Source organism: Lampetra planeri, chromosome 14, assembly GCF_965212315.1.
Source record: "Lampetra planeri chromosome 14, kcLamPlan1.2.h2, whole genome shotgun sequence".
Lineage (NCBI taxonomy): Eukaryota > Metazoa > Chordata > Hyperoartia > Petromyzontiformes > Petromyzontidae > Lampetra > Lampetra planeri.
The window spans coordinates 4,243,576-4,257,134 of record NC_136120.1 but is presented as its reverse complement, the minus strand read 5'-3'; the positions used below and the strand labels follow the sequence as shown (position 1 = coordinate 4,257,134).

At 45.3% G+C, this 13,559-nt stretch overlaps 1 protein-coding gene across 9 annotated transcripts in view; it reads left to right on the top strand.

Annotated features, from left to right (window-relative positions):
• Positions 1 to 9,019, top strand: part of LOC144722320 (zinc finger protein 40-like) — a 100,617-nt gene extending 91,598 nt beyond the window's left edge. For all 9 annotated transcript variants that reach the window (XM_078600482.1, XM_078600481.1, XM_078600490.1 and 6 more), the window contains 3 exons: positions 3,417 to 3,592; positions 4,734 to 4,841; positions 6,857 to 9,019. In XM_078600482.1, the coding sequence (XP_078456608.1) occupies positions 3,417 to 3,592; positions 4,734 to 4,841; positions 6,857 to 7,575 (1,003 nt within the window). In that variant the 3' untranslated portion in view covers positions 7,576 to 9,019. The remainder of the gene's footprint in view (positions 1 to 3,416; positions 3,593 to 4,733; positions 4,842 to 6,856) is intronic.
• The last annotated feature ends 4,540 nt before the right edge of the window (positions 9,020 to 13,559 follow it).

Genomic DNA, 13,559 nt, shown 5'->3' with positions numbered 1-13,559 from the left:
CGTTTTTATTTTCAAAGGTGCATCCAGTGTTGGCAAAATTTCTCCCTTTTCAAAACTTTCCCGTGCTGATGCAGTGGAACTTGTGCTCATGACATCACTCGACTTTTCAACGAGGGAAAAAAAAAATCGTGGCGTTGGAAATCAATTAAATAAATACGAAAATAAATAAACCCATCTTAAAGCCGTCCCAATGTAAATACGAAGCACGTCTTAACTGACCCTGATTGAGGCTTGTTATTTTAAACATAGCGCGTCCTCGGGAGGGCTCATTCTTTGTGCCGAGCACAATGATGATGTCAGCGCGGGGATTAAACGGTCGCCGCTGCCGTAGCCGCACGACGCCTGCTCGCCCGCTCGCGCGTGCAGCTCGTTCAGCAACAGCACTTGTTTTTCCCATCCTCACCGTGCAAAATCTGCCGTGTGGGCGTGTGCTAAGGCTTTTATAGATACATATATACACACGCACACTTGGTGTTTTCGCCATCGTCAGTCAGCCTCGGTCAGTCCACTGAGCCTCCGCCATCTCCCGCGATCATGCGATGTAACAATCCACCCATCATCGCCTTCGCACGAGCTGAATTCATCGCTCCACCTCATCGGCGGGCGTGCTCGTGGGCACGTGTTCCATTCCTTGGCTGCCGCTCCGTCATTACACTCTTGACCTGCCAAGTGTGCCTGTGTTATGATACGTATACCATATTATGAGTGTTTAATACTAACTTCAACCACCGGGTTTCCTGGTGTACCGAAAGATATCGATATAGACTCCTCTCTTGCTGCCTGCATCTCCAACTCTTCCAGTGCGTGACACCTACGACCAAATCATGCGTGACACCTATGACTGGTTCACCCTGAATGCTCCCGATCTCATCAAATCTCAGAAGTAAAGCCACGTTTCGCCTGTTTAGTAATTGGCTAATTATTCCCCCTCCCGCCATCATGTCTGGGATTTCCAAGACCCGAAGGCTTGGGCTCTGTGGCGCTGGCCAGGAGAATGCAGTATGGCAAAGGATTATTTAAGCTTACTTGTGCGACGCTTTGTGTATTCCGGCCTCATATGTGTGGGTTTTCCCCGGGCGCTGAATATATGTACACATACAAGCGCTTAATAACAAAAACTCTATCACCGTCGTCGGTGTTAGACACGACCCATTCTGCATGGCCCCAGGCTGATCTGAAAGCAGACTGCTGGTGAGATGGGGTCTTGGGGCATAGAGGAGTGTGGTTGGTTTTAAGATGGCGTGTTGGTGTGTTGGCAACTGCTGTGGGCAATGAAGGGGCAGGCGAAGCGTTTCGGAGGCTTGAACCGTGAATCTTCTTGGCCCAGGGTCGAGCGTGTATAAACGTGGCGGTGGCGTGACTTCTTGTGCTGATGTCACATCCTGCTTGCTGAACAGAGCTGGGAACGGATGCGAAGGCGTTGCGTGAACGAGGCCAAAATCTCTGCCCCGTGGTCCCTTGTTAAGGAGTGCAGTTACATGGGTTATAGGGCAGCGTTAATATTTTAATTTACTGGAACCAGACGGGAAAACAAGTCACAATGGCAGTGATAATAGTTGTGGTTTAATCAGTGGAACGGCCTTCATATGTTTCTTTGTGGAAAAAAAAGATTGGCAGCAGAGCATTAACATTCTCACGAGGTGTCCTAGTATAAGCGTGACGGTTACTTGCGGGTGGAAAACATTGGCTGGGCAGTGCGTGTCTCTCATTGTTCATCTTGAGCCAGTCGTGTAAACTCAATGGTGCATTGCTAAAGATGGAACCCAGTTCTTCCTTAACGCCAACACTGATGACTTCCACACTAGTGCTGGAGCATGGCAGGTGGTACTAATTTTTCTGACCCCAGAGGGATGATCGTGAACTAATTGAATCTTAGCTGGGATTTGAACTCGCAACCCTTTAACCATGAGGCCATGACTTTTACCAGTGAAGTCGCTACACGTGCAAACCCAGTTTTATACTGGGTTTTTTGTTTTTACTGGGATTCCAACCGAGGTTCTCACAAATGCTGGCTTGATCCTACGCAGTGGTTATAACCTCCCCCTCTTAAGCCGCACGTCTCAAGTGTCACTCATGCCCACGCATTGTTTGCTTTATCATTTAATTTATTTTTAAATGACATCACCGGGCGAACGTGGCGGCTTGTCCTCGGGGACCGTGGCGGACACCTGCACCTTTTTAATACCTTTGACCTGTGTTAAAGTTTATGGCCGTAAACGCCCTGGTTTAGGAAAATATAAAAAAATACATCTCGCTGTTGTAGAAACAGGCAGAGCGCCCAGTGTTTGCTCTGGAATGCCTGGCAGAGGAGAGATTTTAAATAGCCCAGCGGGACACGTTGCTGTGATGTCACGCACCGAGCAGACGTCCGGATGTGATGGGAGATGATAGGGAAGCTCTTTTTTTGCACTTCTAAATTCGAACCGTAACCAAAATATCAGCAAAGCCACTTTCCGGTCCATTTCTCCACTGAGGCCGCTAAGCACTCCGGGGAGGGGGGGGGTCAGTGCTTCGGTTCCCGCATCCGCCCAGTAGTTGCCACACGGCCACGACTATCGATGCGTTTCGTCTGCTCTGAAGTGGACACGAATGGGCAAATGTGACTTTGTTCGCAAGAGGAGGCCTTTGTGTTTTCAATGCCGTGGTTTCAAATGTGCTAGCAACCTAAATGCAAATATAGTTTCTACATCACAGATGTGAGCCCTTCCTCATACACTCTTGAAATAACTTAAAAGGATATTATTCAAATTAAATAGTAATTTGATAATAACAGAGGCCTGGATAAAGTAGGACAATATAAAATCTCCATCCTGTCTCATCGATCTCTATCTCAAGGTCACCCCCCCCACCATACCTCTCCACTCTTCTCACTCCACCGACCTCAGCAAACCGCCACGTTCTACAGAGCACGGCCAATAATCTGCTCATCGTACCCAGAGCCAAGGACTATGTTGGCTGCGCGGCATTTTTATGTAGCTGCACGAGCAACCGTCCGGAACTTTCCCCCACTGCAGATACGTAGCATCCAAGCACCAGCCACCTTAAAGCAGCAGCTCTTAAGGCTCTCACCTGTCCAGGCTGTCACCTGTCCAGGCTCTCTCACCTTGCTCAGGCTTTCATCTGGCTTAGGCTCTCATCTGGTTCAGGCTCTCACCTATTCAGACTCTTACTCGTTTAGGCTCTTACCTGTCTGGGTTCTCACCTGGTTGAGGCTTTCACCTGTCCAAGCGCTCACCTACCCAGGCTCCCACCTGGTTCACGCCGGCATATGAGGGACTTTGAGCTGTGGCTGCGCACCTTCGAGTTCTCGATCGAACGTTGCGAAATACGTGCGCGTTACTAGTCGTGTTTATTATTCAACCTACTCCTCCATTACAAGCTGCCCTCTCTTTTTCTCTGCCGATGCTCACCACCAGGTACAAGTCCAACGAGGAGTACGTGTACGTGCGGGGCCGCGGCCGGGGCAAGTACGTGTGCGAGGAGTGCGGCATCCGCTGCCGGAAGCCCAGCATGCTGCGCAAGCACATCCGCTCGCACTCCGACCTGCGGCCCTACCGCTGCAACGTCTGTCGCTTCTCCTTCAAAACCAAAGGTGAGCTCGGGGACCCGGAGGGAGTGAGAGAGCACGAGCGAGAGAGACGTCTCCATGCGAGAGAGAGCCTTGAGACTGCAAGCCTGTTTTTCAAGGGGGAGCCGAGTTGCACGCTCGGACAGACTCAAAACAGGGTACGGATGTCTGCTCCCCAAACACGCTGCACCGCGAGCCCTGCACGCCTTATCAACGCTGGACTACAGCCCTGCACTTACACCCTGCACCACAGCCTGGCAGCATTCATGCGCCGTAGGGCCAGCACTTTTATGAGAGCCCTCACCTGCTTTCGCACCACCCCTTCGTGCAGCGTTCCAGCCGTGATGGGTGCTTGCAAAGCAGCAGCACCTGCTCCAACAGCCTGTGCAGGGTGCAAGGGGGTATGAGATGCCGATCACCTCCCGAGATGGGGGGGGGGGGGTGGTGATAGCGGCGGGGTGAGGTGGTGGTGCAATGAGAAGTGCTAATTATGCGGTGTCCGGAGGTCGATATTCTGCTGTGAAAATAACCTGTACAGGGTCTCCCACGTGTACTTTGCCTTAAATGAGTGCCAAGTTTCAATGTGTGAACATGAGACAAAGGGTGGCTGGGTGTGCGGTGCTGATCATTCCACCATATTTTGTGTACAATGCCAGTCTTAGTAGGTGCTCGCTAACAGTGGCTTAACCCCGACAAGTCTGTCATGGCTATACATAGGATCTTTGTATTTTGTTTGTATGATTCCATGTGTGTGTGCGCATGTGTTATCTAGAAAGTGTGTGTGTGAATGTTTGAGGATAGTGTAGCGGTTTGGCGTGCTGTGCTATGAACCCGACTACTCGAGTTTGATTCCCGCTCACGGCGAACACCAGTGACGGTTATCTCTACCAGTTCTGAGCCTCCCCTAGGTCGACTCGGCCTCAAATGAGTACCTGGTGCGGTGTGTAACAACATTGCCACGAGGGAGACAAAATTGTTCGGGCATGGTGCTGGCCACCTCACAACCCCCTCTTGTGCCATGCCGACCTTCATAGGTGCTCACTAACATCACTTGCCCCAAGAGTCTGTTAAGGCCATCTTTGTCTTTGTTGCGTTCCATAGAAAGTGTGTGTGTGCGTGTTTGAGGGTGTCGTGTGGCTAATTCACCACTCCTTTTCTGTGTCAGGGAATCTCACCAAACACGTGAAGTCCAAGACTCACAGCAAAAAGTGCGTGGACACAGGAGTGACGCCATGCACCTCCCTGGACGAAGCGGACGATGACTGTGACGCCAGTAAGTGCTGTCTGTTCGTGGGACAGAATTGCTTGACGAAAATCCGCGTGAAATGTATTTGAGTGATAAAAGATCATTTACAATCTCTTATCTCTCTCCCAAGTCTCAAAGTTATCAGGAAATAACTGCTGGGGCTTTTGTGGCCAATTTGTCTTTGAATATTTCCAGTTTCTTGACCTTTTCCATTTGAGAAGGATGATATTTTTAATGGTAACTTGAACCCTATGAATTGGCCCTCAACTATTTTGCACTCGACATGTGGAATAATGCACAAAAATATATCCGAAAATCCGGGACCTTGATACGAAATTTGATACGATCCCATAAATAAATATAGGATTTGTCCAAAAATGTGATGTTGCACGAAGTGACGTCACCTTGATGGTATTAGTCAGAATTCCATAAAAATATACGAAATTCGAGCTATAGTAAAAAACAATCTTAACATAAATGAAAAACTCATCCCAACTTACTGTGCCACTGTTCCAGTGGTCGGGTCTGGAAGACCGTCCTGTCATAATGTATATTTACTTACAGATGATATATTATTGCTGATCCCTTTTATGTTATACAATGTTAAATGTTCACTATAAGGTCATGCAACAAAAATAGCTTGTAAGTAAACCAATGGACGTCATGCCCAGTTGTGTACAGTAATTTAATGTATATTCTTGGGTCTTTCGGTAAAGTCACGTAGATAGGTTCAAAGAAAATAACAAAAAACTACGACGTTTCGATCGCAACACAAACGGTCACCCCCCTTTTCCTGAAGACGACCGAAACGTCGTAGTTTTTGTTATTTTTTTAGTTATTTTCTTTGAACCTATCTACGTGACTTTACCGAAAAGACCCATTAATATGAATTCCTGCAGTCACGAAAGCTTTAAGTCAAGATTTAGTAATTGAATGTCACTATTTTGGTGCAGTACTGCCCCCCCTTGGACTCATGTTGTTATTGCAGATGCAAATGCAGTGCCCTGCTCGGAACACTTTTTCAGCAAATAGCCACGGAGTGAACATTTCACTTTTTCTGGAAACAAAAACACACAATTTAGCGCAGTCTAGTGGATGCGTTACACACAGATCTTTGCACCACAGTAGCGAGATATTAACTTTGTCGCCTTGTACGCAGGAGGTCGTGGGTTTGCAAGCGCTGGCGGAGCCAGTGGGTGGGGGGGGGTGGCACGTGTCCCCCAATGATCCGATTGAATTCCCTAATTTCGATCGGATCATTGGGGTTTATTAGTAATAAATCGGCATTTTGCGACCCCCACTGCCACCTTGTAGCATTTTGTTATGTGCCAGGGACTCTATGAGATGATAGGACAATTGTCGGAGTTCATAATTGGCCATAAGTAACGGCAAAGCATTTATGAGTGACTCACAGAATTGTGCTCAGTTGTGTATACAGTACACGACTTCCCTGAAGGCATTCACCTTCAGCGAGCGTGATGCCGATCACACACGGTTCGAATTCGACCCTCGATCGATGGCTGCGCCATCGCCGCACACGCGTCGAATAAAAAGCAAGGGACAACTCCTTACTTTCTAACAACTCCTATCATTTTTCATTGCTGGAGGGGTTGCTCCCCCTACCTGAAAATCCTGGCTCCGCCATTGTTTGCAAGTTCTCTTTGTGGTGGTTGCATGGTTTTTCCCCTCCACATTTAGAAACTCGATATTTGGCTGCTACTTTCCAGAGGCAACCTGTGGCCAAGTTGCATCTGGAAAAGAGCAAATAGCGCAGTGGGTTTTTCATAATATGTTTCAGTTGAAGGCAAGAGTTTAGATGTAAGAGATCATCTCACAATGTGGTTTTAGGCCCAGCTGCCTTGAGGAGCTAAAATGGAGAGAAAAAAAAGGCTTTTCTGTTTGCCTTAAAACCAATTACACTTGCACGATGCATTCGCGTGAACAATGAAAACAAGTGCAAATGTGTGTCCTTGTCCTGCTGCCCTTGAACTTCGAGAGAGCTGCTCACTCCTCCCAATCAATAGGCTATGTTGTCATTGCAGGCGGGTATGCCGAGGGAGAGAAAGGCGACGATTCTGAGGACGACAACGATAGTGACGATGAAGACGAGGAGGAGGAGGGCAGCATCGACTCGACCGAGATCCTTTCAGTAGCGTCCGCATCCCAGGGCTCGGCAGCTGAGCAGCACCCGTCCGGCAAGCCACCACGCTCGACAGGCTCCAGGTCCCCCAGTGAGTGCCCCGCGGACAAGAGTCCGACCGGGACCGAGGACGCGCACCGCGAACGTGACGCAGGAAGACCCGAAGCCAGCTCCCCTCGCTCCCCAAGCCTCTTCAGTCACCTCCCCCTGCACTCGCAGCTTCAGGCAGAGCGGACCTTGCTGCCGGTGCTGCAGGTGGGCAGCGGCGGTGCCGGCTGCGGCGGAGGAAGCTCGCAGCTGCTCGCGTCGACCAATGCCGCCCTGCTTCCCGCTGTCCCAGAATGCACCATCGGCTTCGTGAGTAGCAGTGGCATCACCTCCCTGCGCTGCCTGCCTGTCATGTCCCTCCCGCTCGCTACCAAGATTTCCACGGTGAAGGCCCTGCCCCTAATTCCTGGACAAATCCCACACCTGCTCGTGCCAGCAGAGGCCAGCGGTGCAAGCGGCCGTGCCGCAGTGGACAGCAAGGGGCAGGACGCAGCGCGGGAGTGCCGGATCTCGCACAACGGACATAGTGTGGCTGTCACTCTGACCAGAGCTAATGAGCCCACGGGTGTTTAGGTCATCGGGGTGAAGATGAGAAATCTATTCCGTTCTCTGGCACCACTGAATTAAGTTAATTGTAATTTTTTTTGGCGTGTGTACATAATTTGTTTTTCCCTTGTTTTTTGGTATTGCCCCCTTTAATGCTTTTTTTATCTCCTTTTCAGCACCTTGTTTTTAAATGCGATTTTGTACTGAAAGGTTATATGTACATATGACTTGTATGGGTGTTTTTTTTCTTCTTCAAAATGTTATTTACTGTTAAATTATACAGATTGCTATTCCCATTATGACAATTGCACGGGGTCGTTTTAATTTTGGTTTGGCAGTTACCCAACATCTCCAAAGTTATTATGTTTGACGAGTTAAAAATAATAGTTCTGGCCCCAGGGGCACAATGGATACACAAAAAACATCAGGAATTTACGTTTAATTCAATGATTGTCAAAGTTGAATATACACCATGTGTTTTCTTTGGCAACCTCTCTTTTAACACGACATGTGATTGTGTTGAAAGGGGCTCTATCCTGGAGACACCAATTTGGAGTAAATCTACTATTTGATTCTTCTGGGTATATTCCCCAGCATCCCATCAATGAGGCTTTGCTGCCCGCTGGCTTTTCAAATTAGGCAATTTTCGTAAACCTCACGCCTCACCTGAAATTGCACAAATACGACGTTAATTGGTGGTACAACAATGTTTTCAATACACATCCTCTAAATGTGATTGCGAGAAAAAACACATTAAGTGCCTTAGATCCGAATAATATTTCTTTGTGGTCCTAGGTGAACTTGAGGGAACAAACCTCACACGTTCAGGGAAACAATCAGCAATATTAACTAAAGCACTGTTTGCAACCATTGTCGTGATTACTGCTCTTAAAACTGCTCGATCAAATGTTTTATAATCAAATACATGACAACCTGTTTAATATTTACTACAAATGTAACATTAAACATTGTACATTTTGTTGCTCTTGTTTATATTCACAATTTTAATGTGACATTTGACCTTCGGTTGTTATTACGGTTATTGTTTTGTGTACGAGGACAGAGGATACATGTTCGTGTAAATGCAATACTTCATGTTCATTTTTATGAGAAAAGTGTCCGTGGACTATTTTCACGCGAGTAGAAGAGAGCTGCAACAATTGAAGCCAAATATTCACTTTCATTTTCCAGCGTTGAGCAAAGAGATGTACGTCAACACATTTTCGCCTTCAAAAACGTAGCTTTGCTAAATCCCAGACCAATTTTCACTCTGTCTCACCGGCGTTACTTCAACTTAAACAATTTACATCGATTTAAAAGCAATAATCCATATTATCACCTTTATCTCTCTCTCTCTACTTTGATACTGTCCTTTATTCACGCCCAACCAAACAGTGATGCACTTACACACTTGGGTTGCCGCGATATAATGTTTCATGATATGATATTAAATTTCACGATGTGAAAATGATCACGGTATCAGTTGCCCCTTGACTTTGTAATTGTGATTCACGTTATTTTTCATCACGATGTTGTGCATCAATGTACTTCAAGTATGATTTATCGATTGCTTAAAAATTATTCGGCCACAGCTGAGAACCAGACTTCCAGAAGTCTTGCTAAACTTTACATCTATACACCTCATCATGCTTATAATGCACATGCTGTTATATAATCACTGCTGTCAATTTATCCAGAAAACATTTTACAAAGCACAAATTTAATGGGCAACAGCTATTTATTTTTTATATTTTGTTCGTAATTGTGAACTTTAATTATTGTTATTTTATAAACATTTTGTTGGGGACAAAATAAGTTTGTTAATATACTAGCAGGCCACATGTGACCATCCGTCCCTATTTTCAGCCAGCCAGCCAGAGAAAAACTTTTCTATCTAATACTGTGTGATAGTGTGATAGCATATCCTGTGCATTTGCGTGGGATACACGGCCGGGTGAGGGGGAGACATTCAAGAACCTGGTTTAACTTCGTGGGATGCAGCTGATGACATCACGACATCACGCAGTGACGTCACCACCTCGCACACACACTTCCCCGCGCCAGCCAGCAAAACTTTATTTCAAACGTAGTATGAAAGTGAGCAAAGCACAATATGAGGCTATTGTGCGAAACGAACAATGCGATTATCGGGCATCTTTCAATATATCGTAATATTACCATATCGTGGCAACCCTACTCAACAAACGGCATGCTGAGGCTGTGTGACCAGTCGGTTGGCGTTTGTAGAGGTCGTGGAAAGAACTGGAATGGCCATCACAAGAGGCTGCTGGGTTTTTTTTCTTTTGTTTGTCGTCGCAACAACTTTAACAGACATTGTGTTGTCTCGTTCCACGTCTTACTCGATGGTAACTCGTCAAAGTGTTTTCAACGTTTTTTTTTGCTGTTCTCCGATTGGTACCAACAAAGAGCACTTAAATATTAAGCATCCGAACACAAGTGTGCAAACGTTCTGCATCTGATGTGGCCAGCTTGTTTTCCTGATGCACAGCAGAGGAAGCATGTACAGCGCACCGCAGAAGCACGGTTTATGCAGCAGACTAAACACGATGCTGGCACACTTGTTGCAATATTGCTGGTCAAAACTGTTGCCTAATGTGAAAAGCCGTGCCCTCAGCTGCTCTGGAGACCACAAGCTTCCAAAAAAATGTATGGTGTCCATTCAGGTGTCATCCATGAATGAATAATTACAGTTATTAGCATGAGCTAGGTCAATAAATGTAGACACACACGCGCGATTGGCAGCATGATGTGTTTCTTACATGTATACGGAGCCCTGGCTGTGCATGTAGCTGTTCTGCGTTGACATGGGTGCGGGTAAGGACCCATATCCAGCTTGTTTCAGTCCCAAAGGTACATTCGATTTTGCCTGAACGGCACGTTGGAATTGGGATGGACACGAGTCGGTTCCATGCAACTCGACATTGGCAATGCAATTCAGTGGCAGATTTGGCCAGCTGAAATTGGCCAGATTTTCCATTCTGGCCGGCTGGGATCGGCGATGCTTGAGCTCATCATGACTCCGGCTTAACTAAGATTCATGGTAGAATCGCAACAAAAGCCCAATCTCCTGTTGTGCTGCCCATTTTCTGCCCTCTTAAACTGCCGCATGTCCCGCCATGGCATTGGCGGCGCGTCGTGTTGAGATTTGAGGGGGACCCAGATGTTGGCCAACATCTTGGGTGTAGTTGTCTTGGTTTAATGACGTCGGGTTTCGTGACCAATATTCATAATGAATGTTTTTTTGGGTTTGATCGCGTATAAGTATAAATGTGTCGTTAACCCACCGGAAACGGGAAGATCTTTTCACAATTCTGGAAAATCGTCTGATGAAGCTGAACGTAATCACCAACGAAACGTCACAGTACTCAAATTGTAAATGTTGTGGGTTTACTCTCCAATACGCTGGTGTGCTGAAGTAGCAACTAATTGTTTACGTGGTAAGCCTTACTAATTGTCTGCCGGGTGGTGGCGGGTTTCACGACACATTCATATTTACGCGATCTAATCCAAGTAACCTTTATTATGAGTAGTTTTTTGGAACGATTCTGTTCTGTGCTGTTCAACATTTTCTTAAGAAGACAATGTGAATATTTCAACCACAACAGTTCAAACTTTTTGTCTAATTGTTTTTTTTACATAATGGATTATACCATTGTATACACAGTGTACGGCCTGTTGGGAACAAACACAAGGTGCCAGCAAAGAATCTGGATTTTTGAGACAAACGTGGATGGTTTTCATTGAGGAGTTCCAAAGCACTCGTGGGAGTTTTAACAGCAATAATGGGGTTCTGTGATTTACAGCATCCACAAGTAAGAATGTAACAGCAGCAGTAATAAAAATAATCATTGGTGTAAAAGTAAACGAAAGAAAAAAATGTGCCCTTGATTTTTCTTTCAATGAGGAAAAATGTAGCCACTTTAATTTTTTAATAAATAACCAATAGCCATGCTTGAGGCAACAAGTCCACAGCAACCATCCACACGGTGGCAGTAGAGTGCTCGATACTTTTGTAAATAAAACTATTTAATCGCAACAGCATGCAACAGACATTACAATATCGGTCTCGGATTTAGATGAGTAATTTTACATTAAAGTTGAACAAAAACATTGGGATTTGAGTGTATTCGCGAATGACATTTTTGGGGGCAAATACTATTATTTATAGTCATTTACAACCACCCGAGTTCCATTGCTTGCAATTCCCTACGTCCTTGGTGAGTGATATCTGAAACAATAATGGGCTCCCCTTCACCAACCCATGCTGACCAGCGTGGTGAAGTATGGTTGCATAACCCAAACGACTAACAAGGCATGGGGGAGGCCATCGCCCACTCGCTTGATGGAGGAAGGGCTTGTTTATTATGTATATGCTGATAAATGTATACGTTTCTAAATAGCACCCAATCGGTAACGAGCTGTGGAGGCAGATCTACCGGAACTCTAAAATAAACACCTCGATGAGATTGTAGAATCGATCTGCTACTGACATTCGAACAAGTTGAATGGACCGAATGGGTTTTGTCCTGTTTGTAACCTTTCTATTGTTCATGCTAAATATAAGTGTCGTTAAACCCGCCACCACCCGACACAGCCAATTAGTAAGGTTTGTCACGTAAACAAAACATACTAATTCGTTACTAGTACAGCACACCGGTGTGTTGGAGAGTAAACCCACAACATTTACTTTATATTGTTCCTGTGAAACTCCAATGATTATTTATCACCGCAGATAATGCTATTCGTGTCTCGTACTGAATAATTATTCTGACGAATTTAACATAAAACCCATATTGAGTTTTCTTTCCTGCTGATGACTGGAGGATCAGTGTGTGTTTGCAGAGTGCAAGAATGGTATTTTGCAGTGCAGCCCACTTAAATTGTAAGGGTGTCACGATCTATTAAATACATTATTGCGATTCAGGTCCGTTCATTAGATTCAACAATAGATTTTTTATTACAATGTGAAAAATTGTAGCGGCCTCTGGTGGCTTTAAAGGTCACGTGAATGCATTACACACTTTTACAAATAATTCAAAACAAATTCTTACGCACAAGATCTGATGCACGTTTCCTGAGCTATAAGAATTCACAATAATTGATGAACCGCTGCATTGTTACACCAATAGCATTAACCTTCAACTGTCACCAAATCATTGACACTACTGCTGTTTTATTGAGGAATCTCATTCTCGAACCGTGCATTTTCACACCTTGCATGCCAGCGTGAAATTAGTCTCTGTAAAAAAAAACGTGGCGCACAGCTAATAATTGTCATGACTTTTGTACCTCACGGTCGATACTGTGGCTGAGCCACTGCAGTGTGAATATTGGTTTATGAAGATTTGAGTTTGTTATGGACTTTGGTGAGCCCTCACAAACTCTCGTGCCATTTGGGGAACCATCGATTGTCAGGCACGAAGTATGAGGACATTCGCGGTGGTGTGATAGCTCGCTTCGAAACCCTGCTGTCGAATTTACATATTTTGACCTCCTAATGATACACTTTTAATGTAAAGCTTTCGTGACTGCAGGTATTCATCTTCTTGGTTCTTTCGGTAAAGTCACGTAGAAGGGAAATAATAAAATAATAAAAATATAAACCTATAAAATAATATTTTTATTATTGTATTGAATATTGGTTTCTGAAGACTGAGTTGTTATTTTTATTATTTTATTATTTCCCTTCTAAGTGACTTTACCGAAAGAACCAAGAATATGATACACTTTTAGTAACGTTTCACCCCCCCCCAGCTTCCAACCACATTGCACTGCAGATATTATGCTTTCCCGATTCAGTCAAATTTAGGTGAGTTACTAAATATTGCAATCTGATAGCGAGTGAAAATGTCTCATTTTGATCTGCAATTATGGCCTCTACTCAATTGTTCATAGTCTTCAAATGAAATCAGGTCACAAGGCATGTGGATCCTGAAAGGAAAGTGGCCTCACCCTGCCAGGACCTGAATCTTGAATAATGGAACCAGCGT